The 18,045-nt window shown below is 42.5% G+C and overlaps 2 protein-coding genes across 2 annotated transcripts in view; both read left to right on the forward strand.

The window, feature by feature from the left end:
• plpp1a (phospholipid phosphatase 1a) overlaps nucleotides 1–18,045 on the forward strand; it is a 247,506-nt gene that overhangs the window by 88,167 nt on the left and 141,294 nt on the right. The gene's annotated exons all lie outside the window — the stretch shown is intronic.
• The window catches only part of dhx29 (DEAH (Asp-Glu-Ala-His) box polypeptide 29), a 31,720-nt gene that overhangs the window by 670 nt on the left and 13,005 nt on the right, over nucleotides 1–18,045 (forward strand). The window contains exons 2-17 of the mRNA XM_080742679.1: nucleotides 473–546; nucleotides 1,102–1,215; nucleotides 1,856–1,985; nucleotides 2,348–2,490; nucleotides 2,927–3,073; nucleotides 5,209–5,335; nucleotides 5,760–5,918; nucleotides 6,268–6,436; nucleotides 6,754–6,874; nucleotides 7,872–8,090; nucleotides 9,282–9,476; nucleotides 10,043–10,309; nucleotides 11,562–11,705; nucleotides 12,477–12,653; nucleotides 15,038–15,178; nucleotides 17,426–17,570. Of these exons, the coding sequence (XP_080598805.1) occupies nucleotides 473–546; nucleotides 1,102–1,215; nucleotides 1,856–1,985; nucleotides 2,348–2,490; nucleotides 2,927–3,073; nucleotides 5,209–5,335; nucleotides 5,760–5,918; nucleotides 6,268–6,436; nucleotides 6,754–6,874; nucleotides 7,872–8,090; nucleotides 9,282–9,476; nucleotides 10,043–10,309; nucleotides 11,562–11,705; nucleotides 12,477–12,653; nucleotides 15,038–15,178; nucleotides 17,426–17,570 (2,472 nt within the window). The remainder of the gene's footprint in view (nucleotides 1–472; nucleotides 547–1,101; nucleotides 1,216–1,855; nucleotides 1,986–2,347; nucleotides 2,491–2,926; nucleotides 3,074–5,208; nucleotides 5,336–5,759; nucleotides 5,919–6,267; nucleotides 6,437–6,753; nucleotides 6,875–7,871; nucleotides 8,091–9,281; nucleotides 9,477–10,042; nucleotides 10,310–11,561; nucleotides 11,706–12,476; nucleotides 12,654–15,037; nucleotides 15,179–17,425; nucleotides 17,571–18,045) is intronic.

Raw genomic sequence — 18,045 nt, forward strand, 5'->3', positions numbered from 1 at the left:
CCCAGTAAACTGTGGAGTTCCTCAAGGAAGCATTCTAGGATCTCTGTTGGTCCTAATATATGTAAACGACATGTAAGCGTGGGGTGGCTCACGGTAACTGACAAAGTACAGCATCTTACAATGGGCCTGGTGTACAAGATACATACCTCCAAGATACCCAGTGGCGATTTAAGAATCCCCGGGCCCTGGTGCTTCTCCAAATCAAAGGGCCACCCCCTGCCCGACCCGACCAAACCGCTTCTTCAGTTTTTTTTTATTATTTATTTTCCCTTCATTCTTAATTTTCTGATTTTATAATCAAGCTCACAACGCGCCACGGCGTGTCATGAGCTTGACGCTCTGCTATTTTCGATATTTTCACCAAAAGGCCCTTTTAGACATTTCAGCCCCTGCCTCTCTAACATTCTCTGCACGTCCCTGTACAAAAGGATAAATGTCTAATAATGTTATGTCTCTCTGGTATTCCTCTCAGGTCCAAAGACCTACAGTCTCAACAACACAGCCCACGTTGACACCGGTGGAGCGCCTGACAAATCAATTCTTAAAGTATGTTATCAAGACAATTCAATATGTAGGCAGTTAGCAGACACTCTTAATTCAGTGCGATTTACAGTAAGCAAGGAAAACACTAGGTAATACATCAAATGCATAGAAATAGTCATCTAGGATCTTAGGTAAACCAATAATCTATCGTCATCAGTCTAAACAGTTTAATCTCAAATATAAGGTCATGAAACAAATTGCTCGGTAACAGTTTTCCATTCCGACACACCAGGTTAGCATTCACCAGCGTTAGTTTTACTTAGATTCATTATAATCAAATTATTGGCTTAGGAATGCGACAAAATAAAACACTATTATTGAACTTTATTATTGAAGTCTCCATGGGTTGAATAATCAATAGGAAAAAAGGTCATTTTGGGGGTGAACTACACCTTTAACTCACTCCAGTGGGAAAGGACATACAACCTATGGATTGTAGCTTTAACTGTTCATTTTCTCTAGTGAATCCTTCTCTGTCCAGTTTAGGTTGGTGCAGTGTACCCCTTTTTAAGAGTATTTTATAGTGAATGTTGACAATCTCTCTTGTTTAACACACAGGTTGTCATTCAAACTGACTTGGAGAAGAAGATCATCAAGCTCATAAATGACTTCAGACAGGAGAACGGGGAAAAACTACCCATCTCTGGCCGGCTCACCAGCAGGAAGCTGGTGGTAAGGACGAGAAAACACGCAGTGCACAAAACAAACCAAATGTGGATCATCGTGATTCATTCTTGCGTTGAGGGCAGGGTCGTCACAAGGGGGGGGGAAAGTGGGACTGAGTTACTAGGGCCCAAGGTGGAGGGGCCTTAATTATTTTATACTTTATCTATTGAAAAATAGCAGATATACAAGCTCACAGCGCGGCACCGAGTGCCACGCTGCAAGCTTGTCAACCAGGGGTGTGGCACCGTGAGAATGTGTGCATGCAAATCTTTGAATATACCGGTATGTATTTTTTAAACAAACATTTATAACTCAAATTTTGCTTCTGGGGGTACCGGTACCTGGAACTAAATATTTTGAGATGGGAGTCCGTGGGCTAATACATATCATTTTAGGGGTCCTTCACGTGAAAAAGAGAACCACTGACATAGAAACATAGGTCTTTCAAAAAACCCTAGAAGTATTTGAAATATTCAAAGACTTGCACAAATGTTCACGAAAAATAGCAGATCTACAAGCTCACTGTGAGCTTGTATATCTGCTATTTATCAATAGGTAAAGCACAGAATGTGAGTGAATCCTTGTACCCAGGGCCCAGAATTTGGTGCCACACCCCTGGTTGACGGTATCTTTCTTGTGTCCACAGGACCTGTACACTAATCTGGAGAAGTTCAAATTCAAGACAGAACACATCGAGGAAGCCATGAAGAGCAGTATCCTCTATGGAGGAGACCTCGTCTCTGCCCTCGACTGGCTATGCCTCAACCTCAAAGATGGTAGGTACCATACACCTCAGAATACATAGAGCCACTGGGTGGTGCTATTTCACAAATGTGATGTCTGGGACCGCAATCTACACTGTAAAATCCTGGGTCTCTTTGGTCCTTTTTGTGCACGATCAGAGATACAGACCTGTGAGGGTCCATGTGGTTCTTAACTACCACTTGTCTTTTTAGTATCTTCTTAGTATTTAGACACTAGACATTCACCAAAGTCACACAACATTCAGTGGTTTCCATATTGTCCCTCTGCACAGTAACTGCACTATACTATTGTAATTTTATTATACTACTGTAATGGCACTATACTACTGTAACTACTATACTACATGAACCTTACTTCAATTTGTCCCCAACAGACGAGCTTCCGGAAGGTTTTAGCCAGAAGATGCAGGAGGAGAACCAACGTTGCAACAGGCCGAGGTTCCAGCCCCCTACCCAACAAAAGCCAGCCCCACCCAGCCCCAAAGCAGTCCACAAACCCCCCAATGAGACGTCCAAGGTTTGTACAAGTTTGGCTCTATCTATTGGTTGGTGTCTGTTTGTGTGAGGCCACCGTTGGTGGTGGCCATAGAATAAATATTATTATTATTTGCCTGGCACATTACATGTAGCATGTTCCGATACCATTTTTCATTTCCCAATACCAATTTCAATAGCTGAACTTGTATCATTGCATGGCCTGACTCAAGATACACAGTTTGTTAAACATGAACAAATACAGGGAAATTGAAATTGGCAACCAACCACCCCTCAAAAAAAAACATTGCATACTGTACACATAACCATTTATTCTGGTGGGATCAGGATTTGATCCCGCGGCACCTCCGTCAGGCTGTTTTAGAGCCTATATGGCCAGCCGCTAGGCCTAAGGAAATTCAAATCAAACCATAACCATTGGGATAAAGTAGTTCATTCCAGGTATTTCTGTTGTTCAGGTGCCTGTGAAGGACGAGGGAGCGAGCATGAAGGACTGGATACTGAGGTATGCAGAACAGTCCAGTGACGAGGACAACGACCTGGAGGAGAATACAGGGACCAAGGCTGCATCACACAACCCAGAACTGGATGAGAAGTTTGATCCGGTGAGACAACTTTGATTTATAAGTATAATCCTGACATATTTCATATTATATAAAGGAGAATTAATACACAGATTCTTTCAACAGTTTAATCATTTAAAAGGATATTCCACTTTAAAAAAAAAAAGAAAAAAAAAGGTTTGGTAATTTTATCGTCTAATCAGGCTTTTGTGAACACCCTGGACAGATTTTAATTTGCTTCATTCAGTATTTAGATATTTGATATTCATTTTATCATACACTCCCAACTTCAAACTCCATTTTAACTATGATAGATTGATCAAAAACACCTTTCTTTTCATTCTGGTGACTCATACTGTCCTCCTAATACGTGAGCTGGCCATGTTTTTTTTCGATAACATCTTTATTTTTTAAATCTTTTATTGTATTACATCTTTTCCATTTTCCCCAAGAATTATTAAAAATAAATGAAAAAAATTATCGAAAAAACACGGTCAGCTCACTTATTATTAGGAGGACATTATGAGTCACCCAAAAAAAAATCAAACCTCTGTTCGAAGTGGAGCTGTGTGTGTGTGTGTGTGTGTGTGTGTGTGTGTGTGTGTGTGTATTGCAGTTGATGCTCAGGGCAGGCTAGACTCAACAGCACCTCTCTGGTCACCCAGGGTTACTACATACAGGCTACATACAGACCCACAGACCCACCCACCCACATACCCACCCACATACCTACACACACGGCCACGTATAGGGAGCTTGTGTTCCACACAGCTCCAAAAAGATGGGTGTATTTCAGGAATATATCAAAGTTATAATGACATGCCCAAAATAGGGATGCCAGGGTGAAAGTGGTTAATGATATGCATTATTAGTTTATATAGAACAGTGAAGTCATGACGTGACTCGCTCATCCCCTGGTTCCACGGAAGTAATTTCTCTATGGAGAATAACATTGAGTCATCTTAAATCGTCTCATATAAGAATTGTGGTCCAAAAATAAACAAATGGTCTTTGCGATATTGTCGGGGAGGTGGCTCTGTATGGTTTATGATAGTCAGTCACTCATATTTGATAAAGCCTGTTTCTAGCGAAAATGTAACTAATTCGGCGACAGTAACATTAGCGTTTTTTCACCATCTGTTGATTCTTCATATCCATATGAGTCAAACCTCTGAGATCATTTGTTTATAATTGGAACACAGTTCTTATATGACGTGACACGCGATATGAAAAAAGGTCTATGGGAATTCAGAATGGGGGAAGAAAACCGCGAACCAGGTAGGATGTGTAAATTACGTCACACTTCACTACTTTATTACAGTTATTGTTGTGTGTCACCATGATATTGTGTGATATTGTACTTGTGAAAGAGTATCTCCTACATTCTGTTGTGTTCTGTGTAGAATGACAGCTACCTGGAACTGAAGAGTATCTCCTACATTCTGTTGTGTTCTGTGTAGAATGACAGGTACTAGTCCAGTCATTTTAGGGTTAGACCTAGAACAAATTGCAATAGTAGCAAACTCAACTGATTTTGTATCCTCAATATGTCCTTAGTGAGGGAAAAAAAGTCCCAAGGAATCCCACCGGGGCAAAGTTTTGAAAACGACCTACCTACCTTCAATTACTATACACTACAATATAACGGAAAAAATGACTGAAAAAAATCTGCTTTAAGTGGGATATGAGGGGTCAAACTAGGGGTTTTTAATTATTCTGAATCCATTGCAAGCATTTGTTTTGCATGAAAAACATTCCTTGGGCTAAAAACGGACCCCAAAAGACTGAAAATTGATGAAAATTGATATTTTGAGTGGCCATTTCTGGCCCAAGGAATGTTTTTCGTGCAAAACAAATGATTGCAATGGATTCAGAATAATTAAAAACCCCTAGTTTGACCCCTCATATCCCACTTAAAGCAGATTTTCTTTCAGTAATTTTTTCCTTTATATTGTAGTGTATAGTAAGTGAAGGTAGATAGGTCGTTTTCAAAACTTTGCCCCGGTGGGATTCCTTGGGACTTTTTTTCCCTCACTAAGGACATATTGAGGATACAAAATCAGTTGAGTTTGCTACTATTGCAATTTGTTCCAGGTTTGGCCTAATTTTGGCCTAAAATGACTGGACTATACCTGGAACTGAAGAGTATCTCCTACATTCTGTTGTGTTCTGTGTAGAATGACAGGTACCTGGAACTGACCGCTAAGCTGTATGATGCCAGGGAGACGGCAGCTGCAGCCAAGAGCAAACGAGACAAGGCGAGCCAGAGAATGGCCCAGGACAGGATACGCATCATACAGCAAGGTGTTAAAAACACATCAACCCATTTCTGCATGGATCAGTGTTATGTTGCCCTCTTATTCCTTTAGAGCAGTGGTTCTCAACCTTTTCAGGCCGTGACCCCCCCCCCAAAATAATCGTATATTAACTGGGGACCCCCCCACCCTGACGAGCACTAAGTGTTGAGGCATTACATTTTGTGTAACACGTTTCTATTGTGAAAATAGCAGATCGACATGCTCACAAAGCCTCGCGTTGCGAGGCGTTTTTTTTGGGGGGGGGGCAATTTGGCCAATGTTTAATTTGTCATTTTAGAGGTATTAAAAAGTCCTTAAATTGTCACTTTAGAAATGTGCAGATACCCTACACTTATACTGTATGTTGCCTTGTTTACTGTTGAGAGAAAAAACAATGTTAACTTAACGTTAACACGTTAATCTGTTTGTAGAGATGAAGCCTCTGGAGTCTCACCCCATGTTCAACCCGGCTCTGAAGGTCGTGGACGCACCTCCAAAGGAAAACAAGGCGCTCCCTGTCACCGAGGAGAAAGAGGAACTCAACTTCAGTCTGTTTGAACAGGCAGCAAAGCCCCCTCCCCAGGAAAAAGGTACAACTCTTTGTCGAACGCCTTTTTTAAAATCTAAATGTTGTCCACTGTGCCACAGAAGATGTGACACAGAAAAAGGCGCATACAGGTCAGTCAATCAATCAGTACAAGGCAAGGAATTAGATAGAAATGAGATTAGAACAAACATCACTTTTTTTTGTCATTAACACAACATTTTCATGTGTGGAATTTGAAAAAGGGAAAGGTAAAGCGATACAGAATATTGCTTTTATTTGCCATGCTAGAAGATGTTTTTGTTTTTTTTCTACAATCCCATAAATTCCTTCCCTCCAGAACACATTGTTACTGACGGTTTCTTTAATATAATATACGGTACGTTTCTTTTCAGTAGTGAAAAAGAATGAACCAAAGGACATTAGGAATTTTGACTACACGGCCCGCAGCTGGACAGGAAAGTCGCCTAAACAGTTTCTCATAGACTGGGTGCGTAAGAACCTGCCCAAGAGCCCCCCACCTTCCTTTAACAAGGTCGCAGCCGGAAGATACTGGAGATGCAAGTAAGTGTGTGTGTGTGTGTGTGTGTGTGTGTACAATACACAGTAAAACACTTAGGTGAGCTAGTAGCAGAAATTATTAATATCAATGCCTTGCCGAAAGCTACAAGCTTTCTTGTCAGTAAAAGTGTTTGTGGGGTGGGTGATGGCTGATTTAAGCAGTCACACCTCACCTTAGTGAGTGTCTTGGGACAAACAACTTGTTATGATTTAGCACTATACATTTAAATGTTAATACATTGGAGGAGTTCCATAATAACTGTGTTATTGATTGAGTTATAACTTGTGCTGATGAATCTGAAATTCTGAATCCTTTTTAGGGTGCGTGTCCAGAGAACAGATGACATTCTGGAGGTATGTCCCACCATTCTGACTGAGGACAGCATGCAGGCTCAACACCTTGGAGCAACGCTGGCAATCTACAGCCTGTGCAAAGGACAGGTATGCTAATCCCTACCTTCCTAGTTACAGTACATGCTGCGAATTGGTTAGCTTATGGCAGGGCTTTTCAAAGCGGGTGGTGCCTTAACGCAAGTCCATGGGTGCCTTGGAATACTTTGATCATATTTGGAATGTATCAATGTCACTTCAGTTTAACCACCTTTAGACCCCTCTATACTAAGTCAAACGGACCCGCGTTAAACTGTTCTTTTTCAGCAGCCTACAGTACACCAAGTCTCTTCACCAAAAAATTGCAGATCTACAAGCTCACAGCGCGTCACAACGTGACACGTTGTGAGCTTATAGATCAGCTATTTTTGGCGAACGTTCCACCCAGAATAGGAATGCTGTGGTGGCTAAACGGCAAGTTTTATAAAAGTAATTTTAAGTCTGTCCCAATGGAAACAAATATTCTCTCCAGTTTTCCTCGTGACACATACTGTATCTTGGGGGGAAGACCTAATTATTTACATTCCCTTAACCCATTCAGAACGGGTACACAGTATTGTGTATTATAATTTATGCTTTAACTATTGAAAAATAGCAGATATACAAGCTCACAGCTTGCAAGCTTGTAGATCTGCTATTTTTGACAAAATTTGAAAATTTGAATTTTGACCCGATTCTATAAGTGTCTTTTGAATCCTTCTAAGGTTTTTTGAAAAACCTATGTTTCTATGTCAGCAATCTGGCCAGCCATCGTCAAAGAAAAGGTCCTTTTCACCCAACTGGAGCTCAGTTAAGTCTGTTCTTGAGAGACTACTATGTCAGTGGTTCTCAAACCTTTTCATGTGAAGGACCCCCACAATGATATTTATTTGGCCACGGACCCCCATCTCAAAATATTTTGTTCCAGGGACCACCCAGAAGCAAAATTTGAGTTACAGACGTTCACTTGACCTAAGCCAAACATTTATGAGAACCACTGGCTTATAGTTATGTTGTCCAATAACCATATCGTTTTTTTGTTATCCCTCTGTGTCTCTATGGCTCTCAGTCAGTGCACACGCTCCTGCCTCCTACCTACAGAGACGTGTTCTTGGAGTGGCGAGACAACGAGCAGCGGCGCCACGACGAGAACCGCACCGCCGCCAACAAACCCCGGGATCAGTTCATCTCACGGCTGCTGACGCGGCTCAAACAGCAGAAGAGCCAGAACTACAACCAGAGTCTGGAGGAGGAGGAGGAGGCGGCCAGGTCCCAGACCCACCCCCAGGCACGTGCACACATAGACATCAAAGGGGCAGGGTTCCCACGGACATGAAATTCCTGGAAATATTTTGAAATTAGAAAAATATTCTTCCAGTACTGGAAAAGTTTTGGAATTTATCAAGGGTCCTGGAAGGTGCTGGAAGAAATAGCTATGCATTGTCTTTGGTTATTGATTCTGTTAATACCTCTGAAATGACAAATTAAACATGGGCCAAATTGTCAAATATATAGAGGCAGAAATTGTGAAAATAGCCGATCTACATGCTCACAACCGTTGTGAGCATGTAGATCTGCTATTTTCACAATAAAACCGTGTTATACAAAATTCCTCTACTCTTAGTGCTCGTCAGGGTGCCGGGGTCCCCAGTTAAAACATGATTATTTCGGGGGTCACGGCCTGAAAAGGTTGAGAACCACTGGCATACACTACCTGTCTTTGGGCATTGCACATAGGAGTAATCGACCTGTTATTGAGCTGAATTATTGTTATATAGTCCTGGAAATTGGGTTAAATATTCTGGATTTGTTTTGGAAAAGTTTTGGAAATGAATTGGTAAAAATGTGTGGGAACCCTGTAGACATCAAAGGGGGCTTGAGCCCCTGCCCTTTTATCCATCTGGAAAAAGTGCCATCTTCAGACCATGAATGCAGTTACTCTGACCATGAATGCAGTTACTCTGGTGGAAGAAATGCAAATGCCCTCTTTCCGTGCCATACCTGAATGCAGCATTCAAGAGAATTGCCTTGTCCAAACTCTCCTGAACTTGAATGCATGCATCTTATGTTGAAAGAATTGCCCTCCCTGTGTAGAAATCCATGCCGTTACGCCACATCTCCAGTATAGAGGGTATGCGTGTGACATATACCCGGGAAGTTATGCAGGAACGCCTAATGAGTGTCAAAAAACTACTTTCTGCCCTTGACAGCCCATACATCCAAACAGAAAAGTTCTATCTGATTGTGTTAAACAACACTAAACTCACTTTGCCACTCGATTTGCCATTCACTTTATGCATGCGCATACCCTCTATATTGACTTATGATTATGCTTAGTTAAGTTTGGTATCAAGCACTGAAATTAGCCGATAGTTGGAGGTCGGCTATTTTCCATATTTTCACCAAAAGGCCCTTTTAGAAATGTCAGCCCCTGCCTCTCTAACATTCTCTACACGTCCCTGCTCACCCCGCCCTTCAGGGCGCTGGCGACGACGAGCCCGAGGAGTCCTGGGAGAGCCTGGCAGGTCTGGACATGGAAGAAGAAGGAGACGGAGGAGACGATAAGAGCTCGAGGAAGGAGGCAGGAGAGAAGCGAGAAGGAGCAGGAGCAGATGAGGCGGCACGGGCGCTCCTATCGAAGCTGAGGAGCTCCTCACTGGCCCACAAGCTGCTGGTAAACACTAGAGCCTGAACCCATACCGCCACCAATGCCACTATGCCAGATTCTTGTGGGGTCTTGTGTAAAAAAATCGGTGCGAAGTGAGTAGTGATCAAACACGATCTCCTTGTATGGGCCGCTCTGTCCGTGACATCAGCTGTGTTTACTATGAAAAGCTCCACCAGCTGTCTGTCCGTCCGTCCGTCCGTCTGTCACGTCACACTTTTGCATCACACTTTTTCCCCTACTCTTATCTCTGCCGCCGTTGGCCCTATCGATGCCAAACTTTGCACACACACCCCTTGGATGGCAAATCACAACCCGATTTCTCACATGGCCCTCTTCTAGTGTCACCATCAGGCTGATTTTCACATTTTGGACACTGAAGTATCTACTGTGTTCAACTTCAATATATGAAAAGAAAATCATTGTCATCAAAAAGTCAGTCAGACCGATATCCGATAAGGGTCTCTATTAAATAAAAAATACACTTTATATTTCACCATAATATGGACATATTCATGTTTCACTGTTTCATACGTTGAAGTCAATGTTCAGAACGTGTGCCACCCTCCCTCCAGGCCGAACGAGAGCAGCTCCCGGTCTTCCAGCACCGGCAGCGCGTCCTGGAGGCTCTGCAGCGCCACCGCGTGGTGGTGATCGCCGGCGAGACGGGCAGCGGCAAGAGCACGCAGATCCCACAGTTCATGCTGGACCAGCTGCTGGCGGGGAGCGGCGAGGCACAGCCGTGCAACATCGTCGTGACGCAACCCCGCCGGATCTCCGCCATGAGCCTGGCCACCCGAGTCAACCAAGAGCTGGGCTGTGAGGACGCACCCGGCTCCAAGGTGTGGAAATGATAGAAAGTTCCTTGAGTGATGCTGTCGCTGTCGGGTGGAGAATCTTCCATGTCTACGGTTACTCGTACATGCAACTATAACCTACACTGTTGAAGTGAACTAGAGCAGTGGTTCTCAACCTGTGGGTTTGGGGACCCCCAGGGGGGTCCCCAAATTATTTTGGGGGGGTTCCCAGATGATTGACTTGATGTGCAACATTGTTTTCTCAACAACAGGAAACAAACCAACCTAAGTTTAAGTGTAGCCTATATATGCACATTTCTTAATGACAATTTAAGGACTTTTTAATACCTCTAAATGACAAATTAAACATTGGCCAATTTGTCAAATATTAGAAGCAGAAATTGTGAAAATAGCCGATCTACATGCGCACAACGCCGTTGTGAGCATGTAGATCTGCTATTTTCACAATAGAACCGTGCTATACAAAATGTAATTCCTCAACTCTTAGTGCTCGTCAGGGTGGGGGGGTCCCTACAGTATGATTATTTTGGGCGTCGCGGCCTGAAAAGGTTGAGAACCACTGAACTAGGGCATTAATTAACGGAACAAATTAAAAAAAAAATGAGATACAAAGGTTACTGCCCAACATTGAACGATATACTGCTGTACATGTCATTAGTCACTTTAGTCAGATATACTGTACAGTTTTGGGTGCAACTTTGTAATTGTATGGTCCAAAAAATGAGCTGAGAAGCAAAGGGGCAGGGTGACATGTAAACACCTGTACTTATGTAATCGACTGTTCACCTCTGCGGTTGAGTTCACTGTTGTGTTGGCTGAGACATGGGCCCTGTTCACACTGGCAGCCCATATCAATTTTTTGGCAAAAAAACACAAAAAAAAACACACATTGAAACACAATTTTAAATGGAATCTGACAGAGGTTTGCCAAAAATAGACGATCTACAAGCTCATAACAGTTCACATAGTGACACATTGTGAGCTTGTAGATCCAGTACGAGAGTATAAATTAAGCATTCGTTCGACGACTTCTGAATACACGAATCCGATATGATCACTTGCAAATAACAGTGTCAGTCCTAAAATCAGATTCAAGAAGTAATGAAAAAAAAAAAAAAAACATTCATTCATCTGATTCCAATCTGATTTGGCCAGTCTGAACATAGCCTTGGAGCCTCAACATTAAAAAAAAAAACAGTTTTGATCATGCAACTAGGCTGGATTCAGAGACGACTCCCATGTTCATTGACTGGGTCTTGTGTAATGTATTTTGCAGTCGTCGCTGTGTGGGTACCAGATTCGGATGGAGAAGTGTTCAGGAGACGCGACCCGCCTGCTGTACTGTACCACCGGGGTTCTGATCAGGAAGCTCCAACAGGACAAACATCTCAGCAGCCTGACGCACATCTTCGTGGACGAGGTACTTTACACAGCACTGGTTCCCAATCTGTGGGTCGGGAGCCCTTCGTGGGGCCGCGGACACATTTTTATGGGTCTCTTAATTTTTTGGTTTCCCACATTTTTTTGGGAATTATTGTTTCAAAATCTTTCAAATAACATTCCACAAAAAGCTAAGATTTTCATGAATTAAAAAAAGAAAAGAAATGCAATGATTTTTCTAAGTAATTTCATAAAAAAGAATCGAAGAAATTCCCTAAATTAAAAAAACAAATGTTTAAGAAGTAGTGCAAATAGCCAATCTACAAGCTCACAATTCTGCGTTTTTTATATCTGCTGTTTTCACTAGTTTTGGTCCTGGGCAAGCATAAATGTGTCTTTTGGGTATTGAGCTAAAAGGTTTGGGAACCACGTGCTTCGCAGAGATTCAATTTAACACTTAAGTTGCAATCAATTAAATGTCTTTGAAGTTCCAAGATGCCATGGTCTCCATAGACTTCCATGTAATTCATAGTGCACAGATCGTGCACGCCCATGCCTAGATCATGCACCACGTGTGTGCACGCTGTTCACAGCTTTCAAACAAAAAAATCTGCTTGGAAATCCGGACCAAACTCGGGAAACTCAGGGTTGGCACAGGGGGGTTACCTATACAAACTCGGGAAACTCGGGGTTGGCAAGAGAAGTGATTAAGAATAAGATTAATTTTTTAGGTTAACTTAGGTCTGCATTATCCATATTTAGAAGACGTGTCCGAGTTCTTAACTTCCCTGCTTTGAAATGCTCTGCGCAGGTCCATGAGCGCAGCGTCCAGTCAGACTTCCTGCTCACCATCCTGAAGGACGTGGTGATGCGGCGGGCGGACCTGCGTCTGGTTCTGATGAGCGCCACGGTGGACTGTCACAAGTTCTCCAGCTACTTCAACCACTGTCCCGTGGTCACCATCCCTGGCAGGACCTTCCCCGTGGAGGTACCGTAGGAAAGGCTCACATTTCAATGGGTACTAGGTAGGGAATGGGACGATAATCGCTATTATCACTTATCGTGATTAAAGAAACACTCGCGATAATCGTGGAGATTTAATTTATCGTGAAATCATCCTCCATCATGCACTGTTTTTTTTTACTTATTTGTATGTTGTGGGTGTGGGCTATGTCATTTTTTTCTGTTGCTGTTGGTAGTCATGGCTGCCAGTTCCCACCTCATGTCATGTGGGAGTTCAGACAGTTCCAGACCATGCTGAGTGACTGCTAGCTTGCATAACGTCTTCAGGCTGGGATTTAAGTCTAGGATGTACAGGTCACCACAAATGGGGCTGTTTCCTCCTGTGTATCCTCCATGGATGATGATACGATCTCCCACCATGCAACAGCACATCCCAGCCCTCCTACAGGGGCCCTTCCCCTTGGGCTCAACCCGCTTCCAGGATAAGGTCTCACTCTCTGGACTGAATTTACAGACTGGACTTGACAGACAATTGAAGTGCAGGTTCCCTTTCCTGCCACCAAATATGTACAGCCCTCCATTCTAGGCAAAGGCTGAATGCTCACTGCGTCGTTCTGGGAGGTGTCCAGAAGGCGTGCTCAGCCAGCAGTTGGTCTCTGTGTCAAACACTGTGATGTTGTCGTAGTAGCCGCCCCCATATCCCCCAAATACAAACATCTTTGTTCCAATGATGGTGGCAGAGTGACCGTATGAAGCAGGTGGCAGCGTGCCTCTGGTGTTGATTAGAGACCAGACCATTATAGTGGTGTCCAACTTGTACATGTCATTAGTCACTTTAGTCAGATGGATATATCCTCCGTAGACATACACAACCTTCTCCAGGACACAGGCTGAGTGGTAGCACCTTGATACTGGAATACTCCCAGAAATATTGGGTTTGAACCAGCTGTGGGTGTCGACATCAAAGGCATAAAGCACATTGCGGTAAGGATAGGCTGAGGCTCCTCCCCAGATGTAGACAATCTTTTCAACCAGCACAGCTGTGTGACCCCAACACACGGAGGGAACCTCAATGGGATGTTGTCCTCTTCCATTTATCACTGGGGGCAACTTCCTCCAACGCAAGGACAATGTGTTGAAGATGTGAACTTCAGTCTGTTCACTTTTCTGGTAGCTGTTTCTTCCTCCAAATGTGTACAGCTTGTGTCCGACTGTTACAGCGGCATGGTTGGAATGCTTAGGTCCCTCTTTCAGATGTATCGTCCAGTGAATCATTTCACACAACAGCACCACCGTGAGTCAGTGCAACTATTTCACAGGAAAGGTTTTAGACATCAATTTAACTATTCGGAATTCTGTTAATTGGACGTTTACTTTTAAAAGACAGTTACGTTGTTTGTGATGACAATGTTGTGATGTCATTGCGTGATGACCTAATTATGTAGAATATCTAATGGAATATCTATCCATCTATACCACTACAACCTGCTGTTGCAGCAATGTGTCCTGTTTACTGTCATGTATTAGACCCTCCAGAAAAATGCGATTATGCGATCGCATAATTTCCTGCATAATCAGCAAAACGCCGCCTATTATGCAAGGGTCACATATTTTCAAAGGATCCCCAGAATTACATGTATTTGGCCGCAGACCCTCATCTCAAAATATATTGTTCCAGGAACCCTCCTGAAGCATATATTTGAGTTACAAATGTTCGCTTTTTAAAAAGACATATTCAAAGACTTTCAAAGATTTTTCAATAGTTAAAGCATTAAATACTTCTAGGCCTCAGCTCTCAGCAGAGTGGACAATGCGTACAGGGCAGGGCAGGGCAGGCTGTGCTCGGTAACATCATGGTGCTGTGCTTCTGCCCACAGGTTAGGGGTGGGCGATATGGAAAAATACAATATCACGATATTTGCCCAAGCTGTATCACGATACATGATATTATCACGATTCTTTTTCATGTTGGTTTTTATGGTTATATTTCAAGTTACTTAACTGTACAACCACCTACAAGGTAACAAAAACTAAAGGAAAAGGGAGTGACAGACCATTTAGACCAGTGGTCCTCAAAGTGGGGTCCAGGGACTCTCTGGGTTCCTTTTGGGAGGTCTAAATTGATCCTTACAACTCAAGTATGTAACTCTGACAGTATAAAAATGAAACCAAATGGACCCGTAAGGGTTAAGGGGGAGACCTTGACATTTTCAAGTTTGAGAACCACTGATTTAGACCAAAATGTAAAATGAATTCTGCAATGAATCTCTGTATTAACAATTAAACAGGATCTTTTGTAAGGCTCCCTCATTGTATCACGATATATACGATATCTCTGAAAAGGCGTATCGTGGAGACATTGTATCTTCTCAACGATATTTATCACCATATCGCCCACCCCTACCACAGGTGTTCCATCTGGAGGACATCGTGGAGCAGACCGGCTATGTCCTGGAGAAGGACTCAGAGTACAGTCAGAAGATCCTGGAAGAGGAGGAGGAAGTCAACATCTCGGTCACCCAGAAAGGTGGCAAGACCGCACTGTACCAGGTAATCCTGGATTATTATCCCATTTAGTCCTAGAATTATTGAATGCTTTAAACAGTGAAAAATAGCAGATATACAAGCTCACAGCGTGCGAGCTTGTAGATCTGCTATTTTTGAAAAAGTTGTGAAAATGTGTGAAAATCTTTGAATATACTGTATGTATTTTCAAAGCGAACGTTTGTAACTCAAATTTTGCTTCTGGGTGGTCCCTGGAACAAAATATTTTGAGATGGGGGTCCGTGGCCAAATAAATATCATTTTGGGGGTCCTTCACATGAAAAGGTTTGAGAACCACTGACATAGTAGTCTCTCAAGAACAGACTAACTGAGCTCCAGTCAGCCAGATTGCTGACATAGAAACATTGTTTTTTCAAAAAACCTTAGAAGGCTTCAAAAGACACTTATAGAATCGGGTCAAAATTCTAATTTTCACGATTTTTCAAAAATAGCAGATCTACAAGCTCGCAGCGCGTATCTGCTATTTTTCAATAGTTAAAGCATAAAATAATGATACACAATAATGTGTACCCGTTATGAATGGGTTATTATTATGGAAGTAAATAAGATGGTGACCTTGACCTACTGTACTATGTCGATAGTGACGACACTTTGAGAACCTGTTTGGGCGTCATTGAACACTTTCCATGATCTCTTTAACTAATTTCATATCTGGCATATTTTGTTACAATGAATGATAATATCAGTTGAAAAATATAACATTACGAATAATAGAAGACAGAGGTAATTATCACTTCTCCCATAGACAGGCGAGAAGTGAGCCCTACACATACCCCTGTTTGAGAAACTATGGAGAAGGCCATCATGCCAGACAGTTTTGAGGATAAGTGCAGATAGTTAATATCTCTACTGTTCCTCATTGGACCAACAAACAACCAGTGTTGGGTAACATTACTTTTAAAAGCAACTCGTTACATTACAGGATTACCGCCATTTAAAAGTATTCTGTTACGTCACAGGATTTCCTTCTGAGAAAGGTCACTTGTTTGATTATTTTTGCGTTATCAACGATTAAAACCCCTCTGCAAGGACATTTTGTAAACATAAAATGAAAAAATCACACCCGTGTGAAGTGGAGCTGTGTGTGTGTGTGTGTGTGTGTGTGTGTGTGTGTGTGTGTGGATCATGTGTACCGATTTTTGTGACATTTGAAGAGAATATGTAGGAAAAGGAGCAAAAAGTGTGTTTTGGAGAAAATTCAAGATGGCGGAAAATCTATCATGGCGCAAATGAGCGTGGCCTATATGGGGAGATGCGTCATGACCCAAGGAATCCAGGGAAAAAATATTTTTAATTTTCCGACCTACGGTTCAAGAGTTACAGGCCAAAACGTAAAGTGGGGTGTTATGGCGCCACCATGCGGCCAAATGACACAATTATTTTTTATTTAATCCTTGAAATCATTATGAACCTCCTCTCCAAGTCTTGAAACTCTAGCCCCTATGGTTTGCGAGAGACAAATAATTGAATGTGAGTTTTTGCGATTCCCATTATAAGTCAATGGGGAAAATTAATTCACTAATAAATTAATATCAATTAAACTATTGAACCTTTCTCTTAGCAAGTTACTAGCCCACGATTCCCGAGTAAGCCGGTCGATTTGACATATGGCGCGAGTGTGTGGTGGCAAAACTGTGGGACTAGTAGCGTGCCGAAGTTTAGGAAGTTCAGGCTACATACAGACACACACACAGACCCACACGGCCACGTATAGGGAGCCTGTGCTTCACACAGCTCCAAAAATTGAAATAAAAACATAAAATCAAGAATGCAGCCGGAGTGTTGTGGAGATGTGCTGGGCTTCCCCATGGCCAATTTATATTTGCATATCTATCTGCTATTTTTGAAAAAGATTTGATGCAAGTCTTTCAGCATTTTGACCCGATTCTATAAATAAATGGCTTCTAAATCCTTCTTCAACCTTTTCATGTCAAGGACCACCAGAATTACATGCATTTGGCCGCGGACCCCCATCTCAAAATATGTTGTTCCAGGGACACCCCAGAAGCAAACATTTGACTTACAAATGTTCCGCTTTTAAAAAGATATATTCCAAGATTTGCAAAGAGAATTTCAAAATCTTTCAAAAATAGCAGATCTACAAGCTCGCAGCGTGGCACTCGGAGCCGCGCTGTGAGCTTGTATATCTGCTGTTTTTTAAATAATTAAAGCACAAAATACTAGTTAGTGGTTCCAGGTCTTAATGGATTCGTGTATGCTTGTCTAATCCAGGAGATGATAGTGAAGGACTCTGGTGCTGGCTGGGACCTGGGTCCTGACCTGGACCACTTCAGCAGCAGAACCCTGCACGTTCTGCAGTACATGAACCCCAACAAGATCAACATGGAGCTGATGATGGACCTCATCCACTACCTGGGTACCAGCTTCACTCCATTGCAATTGTTTTAGTTATATTACTGGCGTAACATGTATTAACGCCTTACTCTGTATGCTAGCTAGAGTATACTCTACCACAATAAAGTTTTATTCAAAATTATGTTTTATTTCACACACAAAAAAGCATTTTTCTACATTTTTATCCCACGATTTTGCAACCCATTTTTCACCCAGTGCCAGTTATCTAATGTAATCCTGGGCGCTACACTCCCTCTGCCAACCTGTGTAGAGCAACGGACTGAGCTCAAGCTTTCTTCAAAGCATGAGTAGTCCGAGTTCTTATCACTTGACAGGGGGGAGTTTCCCCGATTTCCCGATTTCCATCAGGCGCCCTTGCTGGCCAGGGGGAGGCAGTATAGAGACCAAGATTACTGCATGTTTTTTGTGAGGGTACCTACCTACCCTAGGGGACATGGGGAGAACATGCAAACTCCACACAGAAAGGCCCTTTCGCC

Source organism: Nannobrachium achirus, assembly GCF_963921795.1.
Source record: "Nannobrachium achirus genome assembly, chromosome: 15".
Lineage (NCBI taxonomy): Eukaryota > Metazoa > Chordata > Actinopteri > Myctophiformes > Myctophidae > Nannobrachium > Nannobrachium achirus.